This window comes from Alosa alosa, chromosome 2 (assembly GCF_017589495.1).
Source record: "Alosa alosa isolate M-15738 ecotype Scorff River chromosome 2, AALO_Geno_1.1, whole genome shotgun sequence".
In the NCBI taxonomy this organism is placed as follows: Eukaryota; Metazoa; Chordata; class Actinopteri; order Clupeiformes; family Clupeidae; genus Alosa; species Alosa alosa.
Window position 1 is genome coordinate 33298150 of NC_063190.1, and position 26372 is coordinate 33324521.

At 44.5% G+C, this 26372-nt stretch overlaps 2 protein-coding genes and 2 long non-coding RNA genes across 10 annotated transcripts in view; 3 read left to right on the top strand and 1 right to left on the bottom strand.

Annotated features, from left to right (window-relative positions):
* Positions 1-9014, top strand: part of larp1 (La ribonucleoprotein 1, translational regulator) — a 48096-nt gene extending 39082 nt beyond the window's left edge. For all 4 annotated transcript variants that reach the window (XM_048233422.1, XM_048233430.1, XM_048233444.1 and 1 more), the window contains 8 exons: positions 1884-2007; positions 2435-2640; positions 2976-3082; positions 3727-3884; positions 4124-4268; positions 5489-5598; positions 5721-5848; positions 6154-9014. In XM_048233422.1, coding sequence (XP_048089379.1) covers positions 1884-2007; positions 2435-2640; positions 2976-3082; positions 3727-3884; positions 4124-4268; positions 5489-5598; positions 5721-5848; positions 6154-6267 — 1092 coding nt within the window. In that variant the 3' untranslated portion in view covers positions 6268-9014. The remainder of the gene's footprint in view (positions 1-1883; positions 2008-2434; positions 2641-2975; positions 3083-3726; positions 3885-4123; positions 4269-5488; positions 5599-5720; positions 5849-6153) is intronic.
* Positions 9015-15950: 6936 nt separating this feature from the next.
* On the top strand, positions 15951-17022 carry LOC125310924. 2 transcript variants are annotated; one of them, XR_007196388.1, is made up of 3 exons: positions 15951-15982; positions 16122-16293; positions 16422-17022. It is a non-coding gene; the product is annotated as an uncharacterized LOC125310924 (long non-coding RNA). The 2 variants fall into 2 exon arrangements; XR_007196387.1 differs by lacking the exon at positions 15951-15982 and having other exon boundaries at positions 16102-16293; positions 16422-16621; positions 16745-17022.
* A 100-nt stretch (positions 17023-17122) lies between these two features.
* LOC125310931 lies at positions 17123-20350 on the top strand. 2 transcript variants are annotated; one of them, XR_007196393.1, is made up of 4 exons: positions 17123-17221; positions 18768-18902; positions 19036-19489; positions 19735-20350. It is a non-coding gene; the product is annotated as an uncharacterized LOC125310931 (long non-coding RNA). The 2 variants fall into 2 exon arrangements; XR_007196391.1 differs by lacking the exon at positions 17123-17221 and having other exon boundaries at positions 18285-18902.
* A 3067-nt stretch (positions 20351-23417) lies between these two features.
* Positions 23418-26372, bottom strand: part of faxdc2 (fatty acid hydroxylase domain containing 2) — an 8487-nt gene continuing 5532 nt past the window's right edge. Inside the window, exons 6-9 of one of the 2 annotated variants that reach the window (XM_048237355.1) lie at positions 26363-26372; positions 25792-25897; positions 24957-25123; positions 23418-24519 (exon numbers count right to left, since the gene is read on the bottom strand). The exon at positions 26363-26372 is cut by the window's right edge and continues 196 nt beyond it. In XM_048237355.1, coding sequence (XP_048093312.1) covers positions 24363-24519; positions 24957-25123; positions 25792-25897; positions 26363-26372 — 440 coding nt within the window. In that variant the 3' untranslated portion in view covers positions 23418-24362. Of the gene's footprint in view, positions 24520-24608; positions 24727-24956; positions 25124-25791; positions 25898-26362 lie in introns of those variants that run through there. The other variant, XM_048237356.1, reaches the window with a different exon arrangement.

Sequence of the window (26372 nt, forward strand, 5' to 3'; positions counted from 1 at the left end):
TGTGTACACAGTGGGCTCAGCTGGACAGAGGTCCAGAGGTCAGCACTTCTCTTTGCAAATCTGGCTGTCTTGAGACCAGGTTGTATCAAGTTGATTTGTAAGACTTCATTCTGAAGTGGTCGTAAGTGTTAGTAATTGGTTCAGATGTGAGGTTAGTTTCCCAAAGATATGAAAGTCTTTGACCATTAACTTATTCCGGCTGCCTTTTTCATGCTTTGAGAACTGCTTGTCTGGGCAGTTTTGAGTTTGTCAATTCAATTCTAGATATTTTTTGTTAAATATAGGTTTGTGAATATAAACTTTACACACAAAAAAAGAGCATTTAAATACCAACCCTGAAAGCGTTTTCTCTCTCTTTTGTGCTTTTGGTTTTATTGAACAATGCACATGCGTGTGTGTGTGTGTGTGTGTCCCTTCTTTTTACCTGTTGGTCTTTTCTGGCCTGCCAGGTAAACGTTAGGGACTATGAATAGACTTCACTGCAAGGTTCTACACGTGTGTAAGATTCTGACAGGTTCCAGTGTGTGTGTTTGTATTTGAGATTCTGACAGGTTCCAGGTGTGTGTGTGTATGCGTGTGTGTGTGTGAGTGTGTGTGTGTGTGTGTGTGTGGCGGCGAGAGAGAGAGCGAGGTTACCAGACCCAACAAGCCTTTGAGTGTTTTTCTGGACGAGGCCGGACAGAATGGCTCTGTGTGTGTGGGCGTTTGTTGTGGGTTGGGTGCCTTTGTGGTGTACTCCTTTGTGTGGTGACACGTGCTAACCGCACTAAAGCGTTGGCCTACGCGCGGCCAGCCCAGCCCAGCCCCCATGCTCTGTGCTGCGGTGTCCGTGTTTATAAATAAACCCCCCCCCTTGACCACCCCAAGTCCCAAGGGTCGGCTCTGGTGGACCTCAAGATGGCAGAGATGGCTCATCTCGGCACAGAGGTAACTTACTCTCACAGCGTCCATTGTGTGTGTGATTGTGTTGATTCAGAATAGGACTGGCTAGGTGATGGCTAAATACGTTTCGTCAAAAAGGTGTTAACGGCAGGGTCGCTGACCTGTGATACCCGGTTGTCAATATCGGGTTTCTACTCTTTCTAGCCTCACCGTTTGACCCACTATTGGTATTCTGTCCTGTCGGTCAGCCTACCATGTGCGCATAACTTTTCATAAACTTTTGAGGAGTTTTTGATTATAACCACCTAAAGGAGTTTGTTTTTGTGGGGGGGGTTTTTTTGAGGTTTTTTCGTTGTCATTTTTGGAAGGTGCTGTGTTGACGCAGGCGGTGAAGAATTTTGTGCTTTGAGGAAGAGGAGGGGGAAAAAAGTCAGAGCTGGTCAGTCAGTGGTGTTTATCTTCAGTGGCCTTCCCTGGATAATTTCTCCCTGTTCGGCTTCAGATGCAGAGAAAGTAAAACGGTATTGTCCTTGGTTTCGAGGCCGCCGAGGCCATCAGTAAAGCCTTGCAGAAGAGAATTTTCTCATGGTTTTACACACGTCACAAGTTGTTACTTTTTCGTAATTTATGACGGTGGGATTTGAGGTTGGGCTAGATGAGATTCCCCTTTGCCCCGATTGGAACTGGTGACGGTTTCATGCCTTCTCCAAAGTAGAACGCTAATTGTAATAGTGTGTTGAAGTGGACTTGAGCATTAGTAGGATATGAGATGGTTATTTAGTTGGAGCCTCATGTGTTTGGGGTTGGCCAGTGCATGTCTGCTATTGAAGAGCATTGACAAGTGTTCTTCTAATCAACTGTGTGTGTTTGTGCGACTGTGTTTGAGTAAAATTGGAAAATGTGTGTGTTTGAGACTAAATAAATATGAATGTGTGTGTGTGTAGCAGTGTGTAATGCTTGTCTTTCTGTGTGTGTGTGTGTGTGTGTGTCCCTGTGAGCAGCAAGAGGTGGAGAACTTCAAGAAGGTTCACCTGATCAGCCGGGAGGAGTTTGATTGCCTGACCCCGGAGCCCCCCGTAGACCCCAACCAGGAGGTGCCACCGGGACCCCCACGCCCACAGAACAGTGAGTCCCAGTGTGTGTGTGTGAGTTCTGTGTGTTTGTGCGCGTGTGAGTTCTGTGTGTTTGTGCGCGTGTGAGTTCTGTGTGTTTGTGCGCGTGTGAGTTCTGTGTGTTTGTGCGCGTGTGAGTTCTGTGTGTTTGTGCCCGTGTGAGTTCTGTGTGTTTGTGTGTGTGTGTGTGTGTGTGTGTGTGTGTTGTGTGTGTTTGTGTGTGTGTGTGTGTGAGTTGTGTCTTAAGTTTGTGTTGGATCCTTTTTTGTATCCACTGTGTGTTTGTGTGTTAAATCAGTAAATGGCTTTTGGTCTAAGAGCCCTCCTTATTGTCTGTATTGGGTATTGATTTTTAAAGGCGTGTGCGTGTGTGTGAGAAGCTCGTTAGCCAGCTCTCCTTCCTAACTGCTCTCCTCTCCCTTGGTTTGCTCCCTGTGCAGTCCCCACTGACGCTCTGGCCAACAAGCTGTTTGGCGCCCCTGAGCCGTCCACCATCGCCCGCTCGCTGCCCACCACCGTGCCTGACTCCCCCAACTACCGCAGCGCGCGCACCCCACGCACCCCCAGGACGCCGCGCCTCAAGGACCCCACGCAGACGCCACGCTTCTACCCCGTCGTCAAGGAGGGCCGGGCCGTCGATGCCAAGGTGAGGGCACCACCCGAGGCGTGGTCCAGACTGGACCGGCGCAGACGTGTCCTCAGGGGTCTGCTTTTGAGTTCGTCCTCTTTCTCTGTTGTGCCAGTATGTGTGTGTGCACTGGCCTGCTCAGATGGGCTTGAGAACGAGGTCTGTGGTCAAGAATGGGATTAGATTGTCTTTGTAGTTTGTCAGGCTTGTATGTGTGCATGCATTTTAAATTATGGAATATAAAATGGTGGAAAGTGTGTGTGTTCATCTCTGTGGGTTGTACGCATGCATGTGTGTGTTTGTGTTGTGGAGTGTGTGTGTGTGAGAAACTAATGTGATTGTGTTGCCCCCAGACCCCACGGAAGAGGAAGACCCGACACAGCTCCAACCCCCCCATGGAGTGTCACGTGGGATGGGTCATGGACTCCAGAGAACACCGCTCACGTACTGCCTCAGTCAGGTACACACACACACACACACACACACTCAAGACCGCTCACGCACTGCCTCAGTCAGGTACACACACACACACACACACACTCAAGACTGCTCACGTACTGCCTCAGTCAAGTTTACACACACAGATACATGCACACACACACGCACGCACGCACACTCAAACCACTCACATACTGCCTCAGTCAGGTACACACACACACAGATACACACGCACACACACAGATATACACGCGCACATGCAAACACACACTCACACTCTGCTTCAATAAGGTACACACCCACTTAGATACACACACACACACACACACACACATAAAGCCCACACACACACTCTCAGACCACTCCTACTCTGCCACAGTCAGATATGCAGACACACACACACACACACACACACACACACACAAGATGAGTCATGTCATATTGGCATGCACACACATGCAGAAAAGAATAACCACATTGACACACATTCCTCACATTGCAAATACAGCTCCAACAGCAAGCCCAAGTCTAAACCCTAATACCATCTTCAACAACAAGCTTATTATTGCACAGTACCCGTTTCTCATGCCAGCGTAGTTTCCATGTAGAACCACAGAGTTGCACATGTGTTTTTCTGTTCCTTTGTGCGAGTTAATGGTGCCCCAGCTCCAATGCCAGCCCCTCTGAGGGCACTCCTGCCCTGGGCAACATCGGCTGCACCCCTCAGTCTCTGCCCAAGTTCCAGCACCCCTCCCACGAGCTGCTCAAGGAGAACGGCTTCACGCAACACGTCTACCACAAGTACCGCCGCCGCTGCCTCAACGGTACGTCTGTGTGTGTGTGTGTGTGTGTGTCAGCTCTGAACCCCTGAACACTCCTACACACCTTTAGTCGTTTAAGCAAGGGGGGGTGGGGGCGGGGGATCCTGAAGTAACTTGTTGTGGGAATTCTCGGGTAGATACCTTTGCGTGTAATATACTGTGTCTTTGAAATATGATTGTGAAGTTTGGATTTTGTGGTGTTCCTTGGCTGCGTCTGATTGGTTACTGGTGTTGTCATTCAGAACGGAAGCGTCTGGGCATTGGTCAGTCCCAGGAGATGAACACGCTGTTCCGGTTCTGGTCCTTCTTCCTGCGAGATCACTTCAACAGGAAGATGTACGAGGAGTTCAAGCAGCTGGTGGTGGAGGACGGCAAAGCTGGATATCGGTAAGCACCGACCGCTCTAGCAGTCTGCCTGGGTACCGGTTAGTAAGCACCGACCGCTCTAGCAGTCTGCCTGGGTACCGGTTAGTAAGCACCGACCGCTCTAGCAGTCTGCCTGGGTACCGGTTAGTAAGCACTGACCGCTCTAGCAGTCTGCCTGGGTACCGGTTAGTAAGGACCGACTAGGGCTGTCACTTTACGTTTGAAAATCGATTGCTCAATCGATTGGACCAACCAACACAAGTTTCGAAAACTAAAATAGGGAATCAATTTTAACCAAATATGTACACTATTAATTTTAAACAAATGAAAAAGATAGATGTAACAAAACTCACAAACAAGCAGAAAAATAACAAAGAATTCCGAAGTGCAGTAATCATTGTGAAAGCTAAAAATAAAATTCCCACCAATTTCATGCACCGGAAACAGCTGTTTCAATCGGCTGCTGTGCTGCTAGTGTTTTGCCAAAAAATTGAAGGAAACGCAATCAACCTGTGCGACATGAGAGATACGAGTGATGGGCCCTAATAACTTGAGGAGTTCGATATGGAAGCACTTCGGGGTTTGGAGAAGGACAAAGCGGTATGCAAACTGTGGAGAAGGACAAAGGGGGATGCAAACTGTGCAGTCGTGAGTTCTACGTAGGCAACATTTGTTTGACATTTCTAATTGTAAACGCAGCCACGTTGAAGCCTGCAGTAATGTTTTTCACCGATGTTATGGCAGTCCACTCTGCTTATTGTTTTTCGAGAATGTTGCACTCCTGTTTGTCATTGTGCACGAAACTTCACGCCATTGTCGTCTTCAAGCGCCCCCTTTACGTTTGTCCTAATGCCTGTTAGTTGTTCGTGGATTGGCCTATATTTGCCGTTGAAAATTGAAACGTCTTTAGACATGAAAAATCGATTTTACAATCGATTCAATGAACAATTATGTCTCATGAATCGAACAGGATTTTTTCACAAAAGTGACAGCCCTAGCACCGACCGCTCTAGCAGTCTGCCTGGGTACCGGTTAGTAAGCACCGACTGCTCTGGCAGCCTGCCTGGTTTTGTTGTTTCAGGTGTTGTCTGCCTGCCTGTGTGTCTGATTTGTGTAGTAGGTTTCTGTCTGTCAGTCTGTGTGTGTGTGTGTGTGTGTGTGTGTGTGTGTGTGTGTGTGTGTCCGTCCGTCCGTCCGTCCGTGTTGGAGCTGTCTGACCTTTGACCCTCCGCTCTGTGTAGGTATGGCCTGGAGTGCCTGTTCCGCTACTTCAGCTACGGCCTAGAGAGGAAGTTCCGGCCCGACATTTTCAGAGACTTCCAGGAGGAAACCATGAAAGACTATGAAGCTGGTGAGAAGAGTGTGTGTGTCTATGTGAGGTTACCGTTGTACTGTACCATTACTGTTGTGTGTGTGCCTGTGTGTTATTGGCCTTTGCGTCTAGTGACCCTTGTTGTTTCCTCTCCTTCCCAGGCCAGCTGTATGGACTGGAGAAGTTCTGGGCCTTCCTGAAGTACTCCAAGGCCAAGAACCTGGAAATCGACCCTAAACTCTCAGAGTATCTGAGCAAGTTCAAACGCCTGGAGGACTTCAGAGTGGATGTGAGCGCTCAGACAGGAGCTGTGTGTGTGTGTGTGTGTGTGTGTGTGTGCGCGCGTGTGTGCGCGCACGGTTGTGTGGGTGGAGAAGTGCTTGTCATGGAAGGGGTTTGTGTAGGTATTGTGTGGTCTTCCATGTTTTCTCTGTACATGTTAAAGTTGGTGGTAGTGTACTAATGTAGGAAAATAGCATTCACTGATACACTAAATTGTTTACTATGTTGTGAGTCGCTTTGGTTAAAAAGCGTCAGCCTAATGTAATGTAATATTTCTCCTCCATCTCCCCGTGTGTGTGTGTGTGTGTCCAGCCCCCGATGGAGGAAGGCGGTCGAAAGAGGCACTCATCCAGCGGAGACGGCCGTCGCCGCCACCCCTCCCACGGCTCGCACGCCCCCTTGCAGGCTGCCCCCCCCCCGCGATGATGCCAAACCCAGCGCCCTGCGGAGCCCCGCCCTCGACGCCAAGCCCCAGAAGTAGCCCCGCGACACGACGCGTCACGACTCTGCCGTCACCCCCGCACCTCTCCACTTCCTGTGCCCCCTTTCCCCCCCGAGGACCGCTGAGCAAGCATGACACCAAAACAAACCAACGCAAACGTACGTAACGCGGACACGAACGACAGCAGCACCCGGATGGAAAATATCAAAGCTCTTCCATTTTATTTTTTATCTCTTATCTTACTTTTTTTTTTTCCCCTCCCATTTCCTCGACGTTTAAAAATGAAAATGACAAAAGGGCGTCATGTTGATGATGGTGTTAAGGGCTGGAGAGAGCTTTTTTTTTTTTTTTTTTTTTTTTCCCTCCTTTGGGATGTCATATCAGAGTAGTTAGTTTTTATTTTCCTGCTCTGGGATTGGCTGGATCTGCAGTTTTGGATCGTTGGATTGGCTGGATTTGAACGAGCCCGTCCCCTAGCCCTCTTTCTTTCTTTCTTTTCTTTCTTTCTTTCTTTCTTTCCATCTCTGCCCCCTCCCCCCATTTCTCCGAGCTGAGCTGAGGTGCGCTACGCTGCAAGTGGACTCCTCCAGAAACGGCCGCTCATCGCTCATTCCTCTCTCTCTCTCTCTCTCTCTCTCTCTCTCTCTCTCTCTCTCTCTCTCTCTCTCTCTCTCTGTCTCTCCCCTCCTCTCTGTGCTTTTACGACTTCTTTTCTGAGAGCCATGTGGGAATTCTTAAGTTGGACAACGAGAGAGAAACTTTTTGTGTTGAACTGAACATTTGGAGGGCTGAGGGAGAGAGAAAAAAAAAATGCATAAAGAAAAAAAAACAAAACAAAGAAACTTTTATGTTGGAACCTTCTGAATTGAAAAGTGAGCAAAAAGAAAAAAAAAAACTGTTGACTAGCAGTGGGGCTGGATTTAAATATATATATACACACACACACACACACACACACACACACACGCACGCACACACGCACACGCACACACACACGCAAAAGGAGGAAAACTAAGAACAAAAAGGCTGAAGACCCCCCCTGTCTCCCGCCTTCCTTGTCTCCCGCCTCCCTGTCTGATGGAGCTGACTGAAAGATGCCTTATTTACTTTAATGGTTCTCTGCTTATTTCGCGCCGGTCACCTTAATGTTGATGGACAGCATTTACCCTGACTATATGCAACTGTGCGCACACACACTCGTACACGAACACACACACACACACTCTTAATCACTTTAACTGGGATACCTTCAGTCTTCCACATATCATAAGGTCTGTTGTAGAAGTCCCTTAGTGTCGGGGTGTGTCTGTGTGTGAGAGAGTAGAAGCGCCCTCCTTCATAATGGACTGGAAGTATCATCTTTATCATTCAGAATACTTGAAGACCAAACTGCATCCTAGATGCAGACACGCATACCTGTGTCCACACACACACGCGCATGCATGTACAAACCAAACAAATGCATGAATTTGACCCTCCCAAACAACACAAACACACACATGCGCACACAGACACACAGACGCACGCACACATGCACACGGGCATACAAACCCACTGTTGTCGCATAACCACACCTAACCTGGAATTGTAAATGACCAGTACTCCATCTCCCCAAAGCTGACGATCACATCTGCCTTACATGCGTACATTAAGATCTCCTGGTATTTACTGACAAGTAGCCGGAGCTGATGGACAGAGGTAGGGGAGGGCGGCGACCTTTGACCTCCGAGCTTCCGAGGTCCACGTAGCCATCAAAGGGAAGTATGACATCACCAGGTCGGGCGCTCGGACCTGGGGTGCATGCTGGTGTTTGGTGACCTCCGGGTGACCTCCGGGATCCTCCAGTGCAGTGGGCCTTTGTTTACAGTTGCTAAGCTGCAAGGAAGGAAGTGGAACGGAAGGGAGGCGGAGCTTGGAGCCTGTCCGTGCTCTGCAGCCTACGCACACGTCTCCGGGAGCCGTGGTTGCTCTTGGCAACACTTCTGTCTTTTTGAGTGGACATGGTGATGTCTGTGTAAATGTCTTTTCCCCTCCTTGTCTAGCAGTAGGCCATTTGTTACATGAATTTTATTTTTTATTGTCTTGTTTCTAAACTTTTAAAAAACATTGGATTGGGAGGAGGGGTTAGTGGGTGCTCCCAGTCTTCAGGCATGACCTCACACCCATTTTATCCAATCACAATCAGGAATAATGATCACCTAGCAACGGAAACCTGAAACCAACTGCACTGAGGCAGGAGCTGCTGCGCCTCAACGGCCAGCGATATGCTGTGTGTGAGTCTGTGCATGCATGTGTGTGTCTGTGCGTGTGTGTGTGTGTGTGTGTGTGCGTGTGTGCGTCTGTCTCAGGTGCGATGTCTACAGATCAGAGGACTAGGGACTGGGGGATTTAAAAAAAAAAGGACAAAAAGATTCCATAAAGCCATATAAATAAATAAATAAACTAGCTGTACATGATCCATTGAAATGTTAATAGGTGCATTAGCAGTTCAGATATGTTAGGCTCGTCATGAAAACTGATCAAAATGAAGAAAAGGAACAAAAAAATCTATAAAATGGAAAAATGTAAAATACTTGAATGAGAATCTTGTATCATAACATTTAATATTCATAATATCTGCTTTGTAGGCTGATGTGATTCGCTGTTAGTGTTCTTTGTAATTTGTAGTAATTATGCTTTTCCTTAATAATAAAAAAAAAAACACAAAACGGAAAAAACCTTAAACACCAACTAGACGTCTCTTGTGTGGTCTTTTGTTCTTGTTCTGAGGTGTGTGTGTGTGTGTGCGCGCACATGGGCAAATGTGTTTTGTTGACATGATCGCATGTGTGAAATGATATACTTCAGAGTTCAGACCATGTTAATATGTAAGGCACAGGAACACCTCTAGATGGTGCTACGTATTGAGGGCAGAGGACCTCTGAAGATGCCCATACATGGAGATCTGGTCTCTTGAAAGTTTTTTTCCTATGGGAAAGTAACCGGGATTTCATATTATCGCACCTGTTAAACTCAGGAGGGGACAAGGAAGTCTGAAATGCAGACGTTTTGTTCTCTACACTTTTGTCCTCTGCTGGGTGCTGTGATCTTCAGTATGTTAAGATGGCGAACTTAAGCTTTTTTGCTACCCCAGAGCAGTGCAACTTGCCATAAGTAGTTAGCTTAACACCCAGATCTCCTTATGTGGGCAAACTTTTTGTAGGCATAAGTAGTTAGCTTAACACCCAGATCTCCTTATGTGGGCAAACTTTTTGTAGGCAGATTTCAGAGGTATATGCCCATATGCTAGCAGAGCTGATATGTATGACATGGGTCAGCCGTGGCCTACTGGTTAGCTCTTCAGGCTTGTAGCCGAGGGGTTGCCGGTTCGACCCAGTAGGAAAAATGTGGGTGGGGGAAATGGTTGAGCGCTGCTTTCCCATGCCAACATCCACGGCTCAAGTGCCCTTAAGCAAGGCACCTAATCCCTCACTGCTCCCCGAGCGCCACTGTAGCAGGCAGCTCACTGTTAGTGTATGTGCTTAACTTCACTGTGTGCTGTGTATGTTTCACTAATTCACGGATTGGGATAATGCAGAGACCAAATTTCCCTCACATGATCAAAAGAGTGTATATTCACCCCTTGCAGACACGTGACGGCTCCATGCTGGACGGCAAATTACATTATGTCATAAAGATTATGATGAACTGAACACCATTACTATAACATCTTTGTAGTTCAATGTATTGCTGTTTGGGGTCTGATAGTCAAAGAAGATGCCAGTGGTGTTGTTAGATGAAATGGGTCATGATCGCAAATGTAAAGTTATTAAAACTGGTGGTAACAGCAAGGGGAGATAACGTTACGTTAGGGCTACTGTAATTAACATTATGGTAAATGAACACCCATAAGTATTTCTGGAAAAAAATATTGCAAAGCGATTTGGTTACTTGATTTTGTCTTGCTTTTATCAGTTGTAACATAGTCAAAGCGTTAAGAATGTCATATCAGAACATGAAATAATAACTAGCTGCCACACTTAGAAGCTAGCTATTCTAGCTAACGCTTATCAGAGCTCATAGTGCTAGGGCTAATGTAACTCGCCAGTTTGTAATGCGTTGCCCAGTGAATAAACTTACATGTCTCAAGTTAAAGAATTGAAACACATAGGAAATTAAAAAAAAAACTTGAACGGTATTATCTGTTTACATTCAGATCTTGCCAAACATAGACATAATATACATAGACGCCGCAATGACCGCTACTCCTTACTAGCGCTGACAGATTTGGAGCCGCCATCTTGGACCGGTCATCCACTCCACTCAGTGTAATCTGTTTGGCGGTGAGATGAGCTGTCAGCGCACTTAATTAATCATATCTCACTGAATACGAACAGATTCTCACGCTGTTTTTTTTTGCTGCAAATGTCATACATGTAGCTATGATACAGGACACATGATTTAGCTTTATTTTAATATTCATAGTGGGTTTAACAGTAATAGAATATTCTGATATATGATATAAAGTGACCTGACGTCCGATATCAAAACTGGGAACATAATCCATGTTTGACAGCATAGACAAAACTAGTTTGATACAAGTTTAATGAGTTAAATATAGTTCACAGTTGACAGAAAAGTTCCATCAACAGCATTATTCACAGTCCACAGAAAGGTTCCATAAACATTTAAAGTGAGATCAGTGCCATTCAGACATCTGAGGGGTATTCCAAGTAGGCCCATGTGGTTTTAGTGACAAACTTGGGTAAATTGACTCAGAATAAGTTGTAAACCTCCCAGTAGAAAAGCTGTATGATACAGGAAACATGGTTGTGTGGATTTTAATATTCATAGTGGGCTTAACAGTAATAGAATATTCTGATATATGATATATTATAAAGTGATGACATCCAATATAAAAAAACTGGGAACATAACTAATCCACGTTTGACAGCATAGACAAAAACTGGTTTGATACAAGTTTTAATGAGTTAAATTTACAGAAAAAAATCCATTAACATTTTCAGTTCAGTGCCATCAAAAAATAAAGTGATGAACAGACATTGGTGTGGCATAAAGGAAATGGAGTAACTGGGTTCAATATCAACAGCATTTGTTAGACAAGTTCCATAAATATTGTAAAGTGCAAGTTTGTAGGTTTGTTTCTGATCCTAAAAACAGACATTGGTTTGGCATAGTAAGTGTAACAGTTCATCAATTCAAGACAAAAAGGTGACTTGTCACTTGTAGTGTCAATGGGTTCATCAACAGCATCTGTTATTTACAGTTCACAGAAAGGTTCCAGCCCCAATGAAGAGATTAAATAAAAAAGGAATTAATAAACATTTTAGAAACTGCTAAGATCAACCCGTTCATTGCAATCAGTAAAGAATCAGGGGAGTGTCTTCACAGGCTCAGTAAGACAGAGTTACCGTCATGCAGTTGGTTCTATGATTTCGACAACTGGTGCATGTCATTTGTATGTTCCCACCTTGCTAAAATTGCTTGGGTACACTTTGTCTGAGAACATAAGTGCTTCAGGACGGCAGGTGGGCAAATAAGATGGCATAGTAAACTGGGTAAACTCCATAAAAGAGGACTGAGTCAACCAGGCGATGGGAAAATAGGACACAGAGTGGCGAATGCAGGTGATGAAGGTGGAGCTCATAAATCAAACATTCAGTCACAGTGTAGCAGATGCCCTGCAGTACTGCAATGAAGAGCACCTTCCTCAGTTCCAGGGGTGTGAGGGGAGACCGTTCAGTTCATTCAGTCTTCTTGAACAAGGCAGTTGTTCTGGGAGAGATACAAAATAATAAATAAATGAATGAAAAGGAATTTGAGAGGCATCTTATTCTTGTTAGGGTAAATGACATGTGAATAATACAGTGTTGGGCAAGCTACTTGAAATTTTAGTGAGCTAAACTATCAGTTACTCTGCCATGAATAAAACACTACACAAAACTACAACCCAGTCAAATGTATTAGTAGCCTGACACAAACACAGCAGTAGGCTAGTTCACTACATAGGAAGCTACTTTAAATTGTGCTAATTTCACATGACAAGAAAAGTGTAGCTTGTCTGGCTAAGCTACTTGATAAATAAAGAAGTTGAGCTATTGAAAAGTTACTTTATTCAGGAAATAGTGAGGCTACACACTACACACCAGGCTACACACCAACACACTTAGGCTACAAGTAGCAGCTAGCGATTGCCCAATAGGCTAGTCTATGCCACTTGTGTAAAATTCGCCGGCCAAATCTAGTATGATTTATTTCTACAATAGCCTTCTTGTGTCAGTTGTAATCTAAGTCAGTGTTATGGAATATGACTTATCAAGTCTCAGTTCATAGCCGGGTGAACACCGAGTAAACATAGCCTAGCTAGATTTTCATACAGTAATATCACAGATTGCTCCTTCTCAGCTCTCTGGTAATATTCTATTCACAAAATACAACCAATAGTACGGTTATGTTAAATCTTACTTGTGAAAAGTAAATCCCAGTATGGTCCGGCCGATTTGAGAAGGAACATGCTGCACAGTGCTGTCATCTTGTGTCTTCTGCTGCAACACAACGAGGAGTATGACCGGTCCAAGATGGCGGCCGCATTTCTAGTTTCCAGCAGCCAATGCGGTGTCTATGTATATTATGCAAAGATTGTTAAGGCGGAGCAAGATGTTTCATCAGGAGCCACTTCCGGGAACCCGATCGCACGGGGGGTCAAAATCCCCTTTATGCAGAGCAGAGGCAGCGACTGCTCCATTGAAGTCTATGGGCATAGCTCAGAATTTCACCACATATGCTAAAGGTCTTGGTTCTATAGAGTTAGGAATGTGAATTTGAGGCACGTTTTTCATGATCCTCAAACCCTTCTGAACATTTCAGGTACATTTTTAGCATTTTGAGCATTCCAGTCTGGAGAAAATCAACCTTATATCAGGTGTGCGCCGGTTATTTATGCAGCTGCTGTTGGCGGTTGCAACGTGCAGCTCGTCAATCGTCATCGACACGCCTCTTTATGCAGACAGGATTCGATCCCCATTTCGCGCCCATAGACATGAACTACGACGAAGTATCTTGCTCCGCCTTAACAATCTTTGTATTATGTCTATGTTGCCAAAGACTTTGCCTAAGTGCTACCTGCCGTCCTGTTCAGAGTCTATGGTTGCTATAGCAACCGCTGCTGTGCTTCATACACTGAGGAGATAAGCATGCAATTGTGGTTGAAATACTCCCGAAACACAAAGAAAACAAACCAAAATATATCTATGCAAGAACATGGGATGTTGTTGTATTCCAAACAATAAGCCAACAGTCGTGGAAGGGCATTACTACGGTTAAATCTCACTATAATCTCCTAGCTGTGCGATATGTCCCATTACAACCCATTGATTTGATTCGTGTTCTTGCCGTCCACTAGGCTATTTTGCTGTGGCGCGAACAAAACGTGACGTCACTTGCAAGGGGTGAATACTTTATGTATGTGGTCTGATACATTAGTGTATTTGTCGCCCGTGTTGGCGTGGCGTAGACCCACTCCCATAATGTGCAGGCACGCCTGTGAACACCTCTGGGTGAGATGATCCCACAGGGCTGCCTGCTGCTGCCCTGCTTTTACGGCTGTCCTGCAGTATGTCCTGCGCGGTCCAGTCCGTTCCCTGGCAGAAACAGTGTTTTACAGCGTTGCTTTTTGATTCACATTTGGTCATCATCAGAAACCTAAACCACAGTAACTGCGGATATAAACTGTTTGTTCATGAGTGCACGTGTTGACTAAGTCTATACTGTACATGTCTGTCACACGCAAACGGTATATGTAGCCTACTCTGTGATGACACATTTCTGTACACGACTGAGCATCAGTTGTTTCTGGGTGTCAGTCCACACGGGAGTGCTCTGAGCGTGTTACTTTTTGATTGTCGGGTCATCTTCGGACACCTAAACCACAGTAACTGTGGATATTAACTGTTTGTACATTGGGGTTTGTGAGGGCACATGTTCAGTAAGTCTAGTCAGAGACTTTCTAACGAGGAGACACAGCACTCAAAAAATCCTCCATAGAAATGCATGGGGCTAGTTTGTAACACTGTGTACACATATCACACCCCTTCCTCGGCAAAACGACGACATGTAAATACATTGAGCCAATCATGTGGTGTGATGTGATTGAATACATTGAGCCAATCATTTGGTGTGTTGTGAAGACATCGTGCCAATCATGTGTTGTGAACTCGCTGCTGGAGCAAGATTGGTGTCGTGAAGCCTTGCGCTGTAACGTGACTAATCTGAATCTTATTTTTAAATTTAGAGATTCAATTGTCTCTGGGGTGCCAGGCAGTATTTGCTGCCAATTCAAATATAGTCACCGTTAGAGCGAAACTATCACACAAATCAAACAACACAAACACGTTTTATAAGTTTCAAATCATATATTGTGATAGTTTAAATTAAACCAAAAATATTCATACACAACTTAAATAATCGATATCCCTCCATACAATCAAAAACAAAAATGCTATTTAAACAAAAAGGGGAAGTAGGAGAGAGTCTGAGTCACTGAAGGAAAGCGAGTTGTGAAATATGTTGAATTATTTGTATACTGGTGGAAGGGAAACGTGAACTCGGAGATGAGTGTTTAGTTACCAGCGGGAGACTAGCCAGGGGAGCTGCAGAGTAGGCCTACGACTTGAACCAGGGATCTTCGCAACACCTCGACAAGAGAAAGGAAAACATCTTGCCATGCTACCGATCCATTCCGTCGTGCGCAACACAAAGTAGTTTGAGCCGGTCCTATTTTGCTCAGGGTCCGCGCTGCTTCATAGGAATTCCTCAAAGGGATTAATCCACAAGGGTACGATCCAGAGGAATCCAATGTAACTTATCCAGTGTGAATGTTCTGTTTTAAAATGCTCCCGTCATGTCTCACATGCCCTCGGTAACTACTCTCTCCGATAGAGCTTCCTGTCATTAGCGCTCCTCTCGCAGGTTAGGCCAAACAGCCTTTTATCGTCAGCTGACTGCGTGACGTTAACCTAACTGGCGTTTAAGCAACCCGGTTGGATAAGCCTAAAGTAAATACATTTTTATTATAAAAAATATGGAGCGGCCCGCTACACTCTTCCCCCCATGGAAAAACAACCCATGGTTGGCAAAGAACGTCTACTCAACCAAAGCCATGAAAATCGTCGTCATCAGACTCTTCCAAGAAAATGTTGAGCACACTCTGCTTTTCTTGAGCATCTTTTTCAGCAGCAGTGGGAAAACAAGGTTTTAGATTGTTTACATGGATTGTACACAGGTCTTCTCCCGTGTCTTCTCTGACAACTTGGAAATTCACAGGGCCTAACTGCTGTATGACTCTGTAAGGTCCTTTCCATTTGGGCGCTAGTTTTGCTGTAAAGTGCTTTGCTGCTGAGGATTGAGCATGGTTACGAACCCACACTCTATCCCTGGGTTGGTAAGTTACATCTCTTCTTTTTTTATTATAATTTCTCAGCTGTCTAGCTTTTGCCTTTTTGCTGCTGAGGTGTGCCTTTATTTGTAGGTTTTTGATGTGCTGCACCACTTCATAGCCAGCGGAATCAGGTGATAGGGCTTGTCCCTGTACAAGTTTATCCACAGGACTTCTGAGTTTTAAGCCCCAAGTGAAGCTCCGCGGCTGTCAAGCCTGTTGTTTCATGTAACGGAGGAGTTTAGTGCAAATCTGAATTCAGGAAGGTATTGGTCCCATTTCGATGATTATCCTCGACAAATTGTGAAATCATGCATTTTATGCTCCTGTTTACCCTTTCAGTCATGTTGGTTTGTGGATGGTGCAGCGGTAGTGAGTTTATGGGTAACTGTCCATGTTTCACAGAGTTCTGTAAACAAGTTGGAGACAAATTGTGAGCCTCTGTCCGATAGAAGAAAGTCTGGAACTCCCCAGCGTGTGAGAATTTCTTTTTGAAACAGCTTTGCAATTACTGGTGCAGTAGCAGCACGCATGGGAAATAATTCCACCCAGCGGGTGTAGTAATCCACAAATACTAGTAAGTACTCATGGCAGCTTGGGCTACGGGGAAAAGGCCCCATAATATCCACTCCCAACATCTCATTTGGGAAAGTTACTTCAGTCTGTTGTATTTTGCCACAAGGTTTGTTATTTTCCCCTTTGTAGGTCTGACATTTCAAACAGGATCGGATGAAGTTCTTGACGTCGTCCCACATTTTTGGCCAGAAAACTACGTCATGGAGACGTTTGTATGTTTTAAACATGCCTTGATGGCCACACAACGGAGAATTGTGATATGCCTGTAGAATGGTGGTTATGAGTGTTTTTGGCACCCAAAGACGGTAATGGTATTTATTGTCAGCTAGGTGAGATTTCCTATAAACCATATTCTCAATCACAGAATATTTGGATTCTGAGACTTTACAACCCTCAGCTAAGGCTTTGATGATGCTGGATATTTCAGGATCTTTCTGTTGTTCCTCCCACAGTGTGGTCATGGAAAAGGGAAAGTCTTCTGTATCCTTCTGACTGGAAGTCATCATACAGGCAGGGCCGAGTGGAATCCTAGACAGAGCATCCGGTGCCACATTGAGTTTGCCTTTCCGGTATTCAATTACAAAATTGAATTTTTGGAGTCGAAGTGCCCATCTTATAAGACGACTAGACGTTTTAGTGCTGTTCATTACCCACTGTAAGGAGGCATGGTCAGTCACCACAGTAAACAACTTTGGTTCCAAATAATGCTCCCATTTCTCTAGAGCCCAGATAACTGCCAAACATTCTCTCTCTGTAGCAGAGTAATTGCGGCTCTGCTTTGTTTAGGGGTACGGCTTGCATAGCGATCACCTCCTAAGTGACCGACTCCCTTCTTTTGGGCCAGGATTGCACCCAATCCCACGTCACTGGCGTCTGTATATACAAGGAAAGGAAAATCCAGGTCAGGATGTCCCAGAATGGGAGGAGAGGTAAGATGGCTTTTGAGTATATCAAATGACTTCTGACACTCATCACTCCATTTGAAGGCTCGTCCTTTTCTTTTCAGGGCATTGATTGGTTCAGCCACTTGAGAGAACCCTGGCACAAAGCGATGGTACCAGCCAGCTAAACCCATGAAGCGCTGTACTTCCTTTATGTTCGTAGGTGCTGGGTAGGATTTGATAGCTTCCACTTTTACTGGATCTGCGGCTATCCCTTTGGCAGATATGACATGACCCAGGTATTTGATTTGCCGGAGACAGAACTTGGATTTTTTTAGATTCAATGTAAGTCCTGCAGCTCGGAGTTTCTGAAGTACGGCGTTTAGATCTTGGAAGTGTTGTTCAACTGTAGAGGAATATATCACGATATCGTCCAAATAAACTAAGCAATTCTTCCCTCTAAGTTCAGCGAGCGCTCGTTCCATTAACCGCTGGAAAGAGGAGGGCGCGTTCTTGAGTCCAAAAGGCATTACCCTGAACTGAAAAAGGCCAGCAGGGGTCACAAAGGCTGTTTTCAATTTGCTGGAGTCATTCATGGCGACCTGCCAGTATCCACTATTGAGGTCCAAAGTGGAAAAGACTGAGCACCCAGCTAGTGATTCAAGTAGCTCATTGATATTAGGCAACGGGTAAGCGTCCGTTTCGGTCACTGCATTCAATTTCCGGTAGTCAACACAGAACCTTTGACTTCCATCTTTCTTTGGGACCAGTACAACAGGAGAAGACCAGCCAGAATATGATGGTTCAACAATCCCATCGTTGAGCATTTCTTGAAGCTGCTGTTCTACAATCAATTGTTTTTCTGCAGACATACGGGATGGCTTCTGCTTGATTGGAACCTCGGTGTTGGTGTATATATGATGTTGCAACAGTGTGGTTCTTCCTGGCTTCAAAGAACAAAGTTCAGGCTGGGACTCCAACAGTTGTCTTAGGCTTGTTTTTCCCCAGTCATGTACGTCAGCATTTGCAACTGCACTGTCAATGTAATCCTGAGAAGTTAGTGCAACAGGAAGTGGAGTCAAGCAAGGAGGAGGAACAGAGGACAAGAGAGTGAGTTTGGGAGTAACACTGCAGTTGGAGGCTTGCTCATCACTCAGTTGAAAGAAGTAGATCTCTGGTTTGTTTTTAAAACTGTACTGGTGGTCAGATGCATGGATTTGTAATCCACTGTAATATAAGTAATCAAGACCAAGGACTACTCGGTAGGCCAGTGCTTTGGGAGAGAGCACTGCCACTGGCAAGGTACAGACATTATTGCTTAGGTCAATGGTTACCTCAGCCCAACCAAGAGGAGTCTCTGTTTCCCCATTAGCCAGGAATAGTGGACCAGTGGTCCAAGGCTTTAAGTCATGTTTAGGCCTGTTAAGTGCCCTCCATACGCTATCAAGAACCAGAGTGTAACTAGCACCTGTGTCAACGATAGCCCTGCCGCTCCATGTGTCAATGACAACAGGGACCACCAACTGTTGGGGTATGCCACAACTACCAGGCCCTTGCTCAGTCTCAGCTCTAGCTGCCTGCCGTTTTTCTGCAGAACCTTTGGAGGCAGAAGTCACAGACATTTTTCCACCATGCGGTTCCGGCTTTGGAGATCTTTGCATGTTTTTGGAAGATGGGCCCGATGACTGATGATCTCCAGCAGGGGACTGGTACTGGGGACATGAACCAGGTGAGTGTTGGCCTTTGCAACGCCAGCACATTACTGGAGGTTTCTCTGTGGGTTTATTTATAGTCACTCTCTGTTGTTGTGAGTTTCTACTGGTGTATGCTAGGCGTTGTTCATACTGTGCTTGTTGTTCTAGGTCTTTCTCTAGCTGGTGACCAAGCCTCACAAGCTCGTCCACGGAATTGACTCGTCCACGGAGATGACTTGCAAGCTGCGGCCTAACACTCTTCAGGATCATTTTCACTATCTCCAAATCAGCAATGTCAGGATTCCAATGCTTACAAAGAGCTCGATATGAAAATGCAAAGTCTCGAATAGACTCTTGTTCTCCTTGCCTCCGTTTCCTCACCCGGTCTGCTAACTCGTCTTCATAGTCTTCGGACAAGAAAGCGGAAAGGAAGTCCTTCTGAAACTCAGCCCAAGACACAACCTGAGTTCTGGCAATCTCCCACCAATCGTGAGCGGTGCCATGCAGAACAGTCCTAAAGCTGGCAAGGATCTCTGCATCAGACAGAGGATGAACAGCCAGAAAGTCTTGACACTTGGACAAATACAGAAGAGGATCCGGATCATCATGTGATCTGCCATAGGTAGGAAAAGACAGTTTTAGATGGTCTGTTTTGATGACACTGGGTTGTCCTGGGCCCAGGTGAATTGACCTGAGCAGAGGCGTTGAACGGGAAAGGAGGGAATTTGTGTTAGAAAAACTGCTTTCAATTTTTTTTTCAAGAGCCTTCAATTTACTGTTTTGTTCACTGTTTTCTGTCTGTAAGTTGCTCATGGCAACACATAATTGATCAAGCACGCTAACACAATGATCCATTTTTTGTGACAGGATATTATGAGTGGCAAGGAAACTCTGGTGATGGCCATGAATGTCCTGCTGAACTTCACTTTGCAGCTGTTCCACCATAAATCGGACTTCACTGAGCTGTGCGGTGTCCTGACTTTTCATCTCCTCAGCAATCATAGGCTTTATTCCCTTTAACATTTTGTCTAATTCAACATCTAGTTGGTCTTTATGTTCTGCATTAGTTTTATCAAGTTTAATAAACTGCTCCTCGGTTTTGTCAGCAAAAACCTTCAGTTTGGCCTCTAAATGAAACCGACTCCGTCCCATTTGCTTTGACAGATCACACACCTGACTATTGCAGTAATCTAATTTCTCAAAAAGTAAAGACCAGTTCTCTGCATGGCCCAAAGACTGCAAAGCCAGTCTTCCCAGGGTTTTTCCAGGCGTAGGAAGAGTAGTAGGCAAGTCACGCTGAGCTGAGGGTGCAGAGGAACAAGTGGATGGAGAAGTAGCCATCTCCATATCAGGTTCTTGAGCATCTCCTGGTGGTGGAGAACTGCCTGGAAGCAATCTTAGGGGCATAGAACCAGGACAATCAGACATTCCTGAAACTTTGGGTAAATTTGGTGGGCTAGTCAGACGACTAGGTAGAGTAGTGGGCTGGGGAGGATATGGAAAATAATGATTTTATGGAGTGGCTATATTGGGTGGAGCAAGAAGACTAAGATCCAAAAGTGACTTGGAATGAGTGGAATCTAGCTGATCACCTTGGGCAGACATGATTCATTAATAATGGTCCTTACTGAGGTGACTTAAGGGAATGCTACAGTGACTGAACACCCTATAGTGCACAGTAGTAAAGGCCACAGATTAGAGTATCTGCTGAAAAAAGAGCAGGAGAGGGTAGAAAAAACAGCAGCAGTACAAGAACTATACTCTTATGAGATTCCCACAATATTGCATTCAAAACACACAGTTCATTAGTTAATGATTAACAATAAACATTGCAGAGAAATTCAGTAACTCAGCACACTGTTTCACAATGGGTGTATGTGTGTGTTTTTTTTTTTTTTATCCACATAGGCAGAGAGTTCTTTCAATGTTCAAAAAGGCTTTTCAGTCCTATAATCGTATCCCAGTCTTTCTGTAGCGCAGTTCAGCAAAACACCAGTGTAAGTTCAGGAATGTTCGTTGCTTCTTTGGGAAAAAACGTCTGTGTGATTAGTTAGACAGTGTCCCGCCTGTTAACTATGTTCAGGTCCCATCTGGGGTGCCATTCTGTAACGTGACTAATCTGAATCTTATTTTTAAATTTAGAGATTCAATTGTCTCTGGGGTGCCAGGCAGTATTTGCTGCCAATTCAAATATAGTCACCGTTAGAGCGAAACTATCACACAAATCAAACAACACAAACACGTTTTATAAGTTTCAAATCATATATTGTGATAGTTTAAATTAAACCAAAAATATTCATACACAACTTAAATAATCGATATCCCTCCATACAATCAAAAACAAAAATGCTATTTAAACAAAAAGGGGAAGTAGGAGAGAGTCTGAGTCACTGAAGGAAAGCGAGTTGTGAAATATGTTGAATTATTTGTATACTGGTGGAAGGGAAACGTGAACTCGGAGATGAGTGTTTAGTTACCAGCGGGAGACTAGCCAGGGGAGCTGCAGAGTAGGCCTACGACTTGAACCAGGGATCTTCGCAACACCTCGACAAGAGAAAGGAAAACATCTTGCCATGCTACCGATCCATTCCCGTAGATGCGCCAACACAAAGTAGTTTGAGCGGTCCTATTTTGCTCAGGGTCCGCGCTGCTTCATAGGAATTCCTCAAAGGGATTAATCCACAAGGGTACGATCCAGAGGAATCCAATGTAACTTATCCAGTGTGAATGTTCTGTTTTAAAATGCTCCCGTCATGTCTCACATGCCCTCGGTAACTACTCTCTCCGATAGAGCTTCCTGTCATTAGCGCTCCTCTCGCAGGTTAGGCCAAACAGCCTTTTATCGTCAGCTGACTGCGTGACGTTAACCTAATTGGCGTTTAAGCAACCCGGTTGGATAAGCCTAAAGTAAATACATTTTTATTATAAAAAATATGGAGCGGCCCGCTACAGCGCACGTGCATTTCTGCCGAATAGGATGCCCGATGAGTGCCCAAAAAGCATTGCAATATGGCCGCCGAGTGGAGGGACTTACCTAAAATGACTTTGGTCTAGTGTAGAGGGTATTTGTAAGTGATGACACATTTCTGTACCTTGACTGAGCAACAGGGGACTTTCACCAGGTCCCTCTGTGGCAAAAACACGTTAACACCTCATAGTGTCCTTTAAGGACACAAGACAGCCCTCATTATCTCCTTTAAGGACAGGACACAAGACAGCCCTCATTCTCTCCTTTAAGGACACAAGCCAGCCCTCATTCTCTCCTTTAAGGACAAAAGACATCCCTCATTCTCTTCTTTAAGGACAGGACACAAGACAGCCCTCATTATCTCCTTTAAGGACACAAGATAGCCCTCATTCTCTTCTTTAAGGACAGGACACAAGACAGCCCCCATTCTCTCCTTTAAGGACACAAGACAGCCTCATTATCTCCTTTAAGGACACAAGACAGCCCTCATTCTCTCCTTTAAGGACAGGACACAAGACAGCCTCATTATCTTCTTGAAGAAGAATTGACATGAATAGTTTTGAATGTAGATTAGGTGTTGCATCCTACAGCAGTTGCCTGTAAGCTATATTCCTGTAAGCTGTATGTCATGTTTGCACATGTCTCTGTGTCACCTTTGTCACGCAGGCAAAGGGAAAGGTCAGGTGACTAAGAGGTGGTATTATGACATCACCTGTCCAAAGATCTCAGCTTTAAGTCATCACCTGTACACAGTTCAGCTTTAGGTCATCATTTAAAATGTAATACATTTAATGTCTCAATTAAATGTATTCAAAAATGCCCTTCTCCCTCTCCCTCTGCTTTTGGTGCTTCCCTAACTTCTAGCTGCAGTGTATATCCCTTAGCAATAAGTAGATGCAGCATATTGGGTACTGAAATATTCACAGGAATCCATAGAAATGTAATCTTCATGTTGTTTTGTCCAATATTAGTTGTGCAGATGTCTAGTCTCTTATACACACCCATTGAACCAACGAAGTAAATGCAAAAATAGAGATTTTTCTGTAATTATTCCATATTTTGTGTAGTTATTCTATATCAGAACACCTGACATACAATCCAAAAAGTCCACAGGAAACCTCATGTTACCTTTCACTTGAGACCAAGATTATGCTTCTACACAAAAGGGTTTATGTGCAGTAAGCATTTGATTGTCAGTATGCATTTTGGATAACCAAAAGTCCTATAAGGAGTTTCCATAGACATTTGACAAAATGCATGAGCATACCTTGGCAAATAATGGTCTAAAGTACTCTATTTTAATTCTATATTGATCTACTTTGCACACAGCTTCACAAGACCTGGTGCTAGGGCTCAGTTGTGTTTCTAAGTCATATCAAGTGACCTAGAGGGCTGAAATGTGGTCAGTTCAGTGGTTCAAATTGGTATTGAGAACAATGTTAAGGTTATACATGCAATGTAGGCAGATTTGAGTGTGTGTGTGTGTTTGTTTGTGTGTGTGTGTGTGTGTGTGTACAACTGCATGTGTTTTACATTTTTAACAATTGTTCATGTCTTTCAGTAAAAGAAAACACAAGCATACTTCAAAGTTAAATATTTTAATCATAAAAGACACCACAATGAGAGTGCATTTACATTACAAAGACCATGGTTCGCCATCCCAGGACGAGCCATCATTCTCAACTATAAAATCTCACAAAAATTAGAGTAGGAAACAATCCACTCAACAGATCCTCCTCTTAAAATCCCCATAATATCCTGCTGTACATATGAAATTAAGTGCTTTTTTGATTTAGAGAAAAATAAAATATTTGTTTGATAAAGTACAAAGACTGTTAGTGTGACTGCGAGATGGCAATTAGGAGTAAAGACAAAGGCCAAAGTGCAAAGGTGCATCATCTCATTAAACATTCTAATATTAGCATTTCATATGACTGTACACTTAGTAAAACGCCTCAATGGCCACTGATTCTGTGTGTGTGTGTGTGTGTGAGTGTGTGTGAAAATGCCTTTGCATTTTGTGCTAGTGTACATAGACACTACATAAAGAGATTGGTGAAAGAACCACATGGAACAGAAGAGTGGAACCACATGGAACAGAACAGAAGAGTGGAACCACATGAAACAGAACAGAAGAGTGGAACCACATGGAACAGAAGAGTGGAACCACATGGAACAGAAGAGTGGAAACACATGGAACAGAAGAGTGGAACCACATGGAACAGAAGATTGGTTTAGGAAATATTTTCTAACCTCTGCTCTTATTGTTCTAATTCATAACGGAAAGTATTAGTGTGTGTGTGTGTGTGTGTGTATGGTGTAAGGTATAAATAACCCCTGTGTGTGTGTGTGTGTGTGTGTGTGTGTGTGTGTGTGTGTGTGTGTGTGGATTAAGGTATTTTTCAGTGTGTGTGGGTGTCAGTCATATCTGTATAAGGTTGTGTGTGTGTGTGTCTGTGTTTGTGGATTAAGGTGTTCTTGAGTATGTCAGTCAGATCTGTGAGTGTGTGTGTGTGTGTGTGTGTGCTCACTGAGACTTCTTGGGTGGGTCGGGGACGGTTTGTGTGAGGGGTGTAAGGCTGAGTAGGAGTACATGTCGCTCATATGCTTTCGTCTGACGGAATTTGTCATCTGTGCCATGGAGACGATCCAACACACCCAGAACGCCGAAACACTGATTAAACCTGCCAATCACACACACACACACACACACACACACACACAACAATAAGAATATGTGATTAATACAACACACCCAGAACGCCGAAACACTGATTAAACCTGCCAATCACACACACACACACACACACACGAATATGTGATTAATACAATTCCACACATATACACACATATGATCCAACACACCCAGAACGCCGAAACACTGATTAAACCTGCTAATCACACACACACACACACTCACACACAACAATAAGAAACACTGATTAAACCTGCAAATCACACACACACACACACACACAACAATAAGAATATGTGATTAATACAATTCCACACATATACACACATATGAATGTGTTAAACTGTCACTAATGCACACACACAGTGTGTGCGTGCGTGCCTACTTGAGGTGCGTGCGTGCGTGCGTGCGTGCGTGCGTGCCTACTTGAGGTGGTGGTAGTCGTGGAACTCGGGCGAGGGCAGCAGGGGCAGGTGGTAGCCGCAGTGGGAGATGGTGGTGACCAGAAAGGCCCCCGTGAACCACAGCACCGTGGTGGTCAGATGGGAGCGCAGCAGCACCGGGCCAATCAGAGCAGGCATCATGTTGGACAGCTACAACACACACACACACACACACACACACACACACAGATGTAAATATACAGTGTAAATATACTACACACATCGCTATGCATAGGATGAAGTCTTACACACACACACACACACACACACACACACACACACACACACACACACACACACACACACACACACACACACACACACACACACACACACACCACAGAAACGTGGACTGTGTAGTTATAGACACTGGTTTATAATGATGTAACATTATAAAAATACAATTCATGAGGATGTGGGAGGAATATTAGCATCAGATGCTATCAGATGACATCTAAAAGTGAAGTCTAAAGATAAATACAACCGCTACCCATGAGTATGCACAACTTCAATAGGAATATGGACATAAACACACTATAATTTATGACAGCATTTCAGAATTCTTGAATTTCCCCTTGGGGATCAATAAAGTATCTATCTATCTATCTATCTATCTATCTATCTATCTAGAAAAGTATTTTACATGTTAAATCTGAATATATCTATGTAAAAGCAATATTAAAGTATGAATGTGTGTATCAGTGCAAGTGTGTGTTTTGCGTGTCCGTGTTTTGTGTAGAGTAATAGAGAAACACCTCTTCCAGTAAGCCAGAGGCTGAGAGAGAGAGTGTGTGTGTGTGTGTGTGTTATGATCTTACCACATGTTCCAGAGGATGTGCATAGAGGGCAACTACTCCAACAGGGGCCGTCCACTCATGATGGATCTTATGAATGTGCTTATAAAGGGCAGGATGGTGGAACAACCTGGACACACACACACACACACACACACACACACACACACACACAACAACACACACACACAACACACACAGTTTACAGCACTTAATTTAGCTGTGAGTGTAGTACAAGAGCTCCTCTTCTAGTAAGCCACAGTGGCTGGCTGTCTGTGTGTGTGTGTGTGTGTGTGTGTGTGTGTGTGTGTGTTTTATGGGTCTGTGTGTGTTTTATGGGCCTATGTGTGTGTTGGCCTGTGTGTGTGTGTGTGTGTGTGTGTGTGTGTGTGTGTGTGTGTGTGTGTGTGTGTGTGTGTGTGTGCGTGTGTGTTTTGGCCTGTGTGTGTGTGTGTGTGTTTGTTTTATGGGCCTGTGTGTGTTTTATGGGCCTATGTGTGTGTTGGCCTGTGTGTGTGTGTGTGTGTGTGTGTGTGTGTTGGCATGTGTGTGCGCGTGTGTTGGCCTGTGTGTGTGTGTGTGTGTGTGTGTGTACCTGTGTGAGT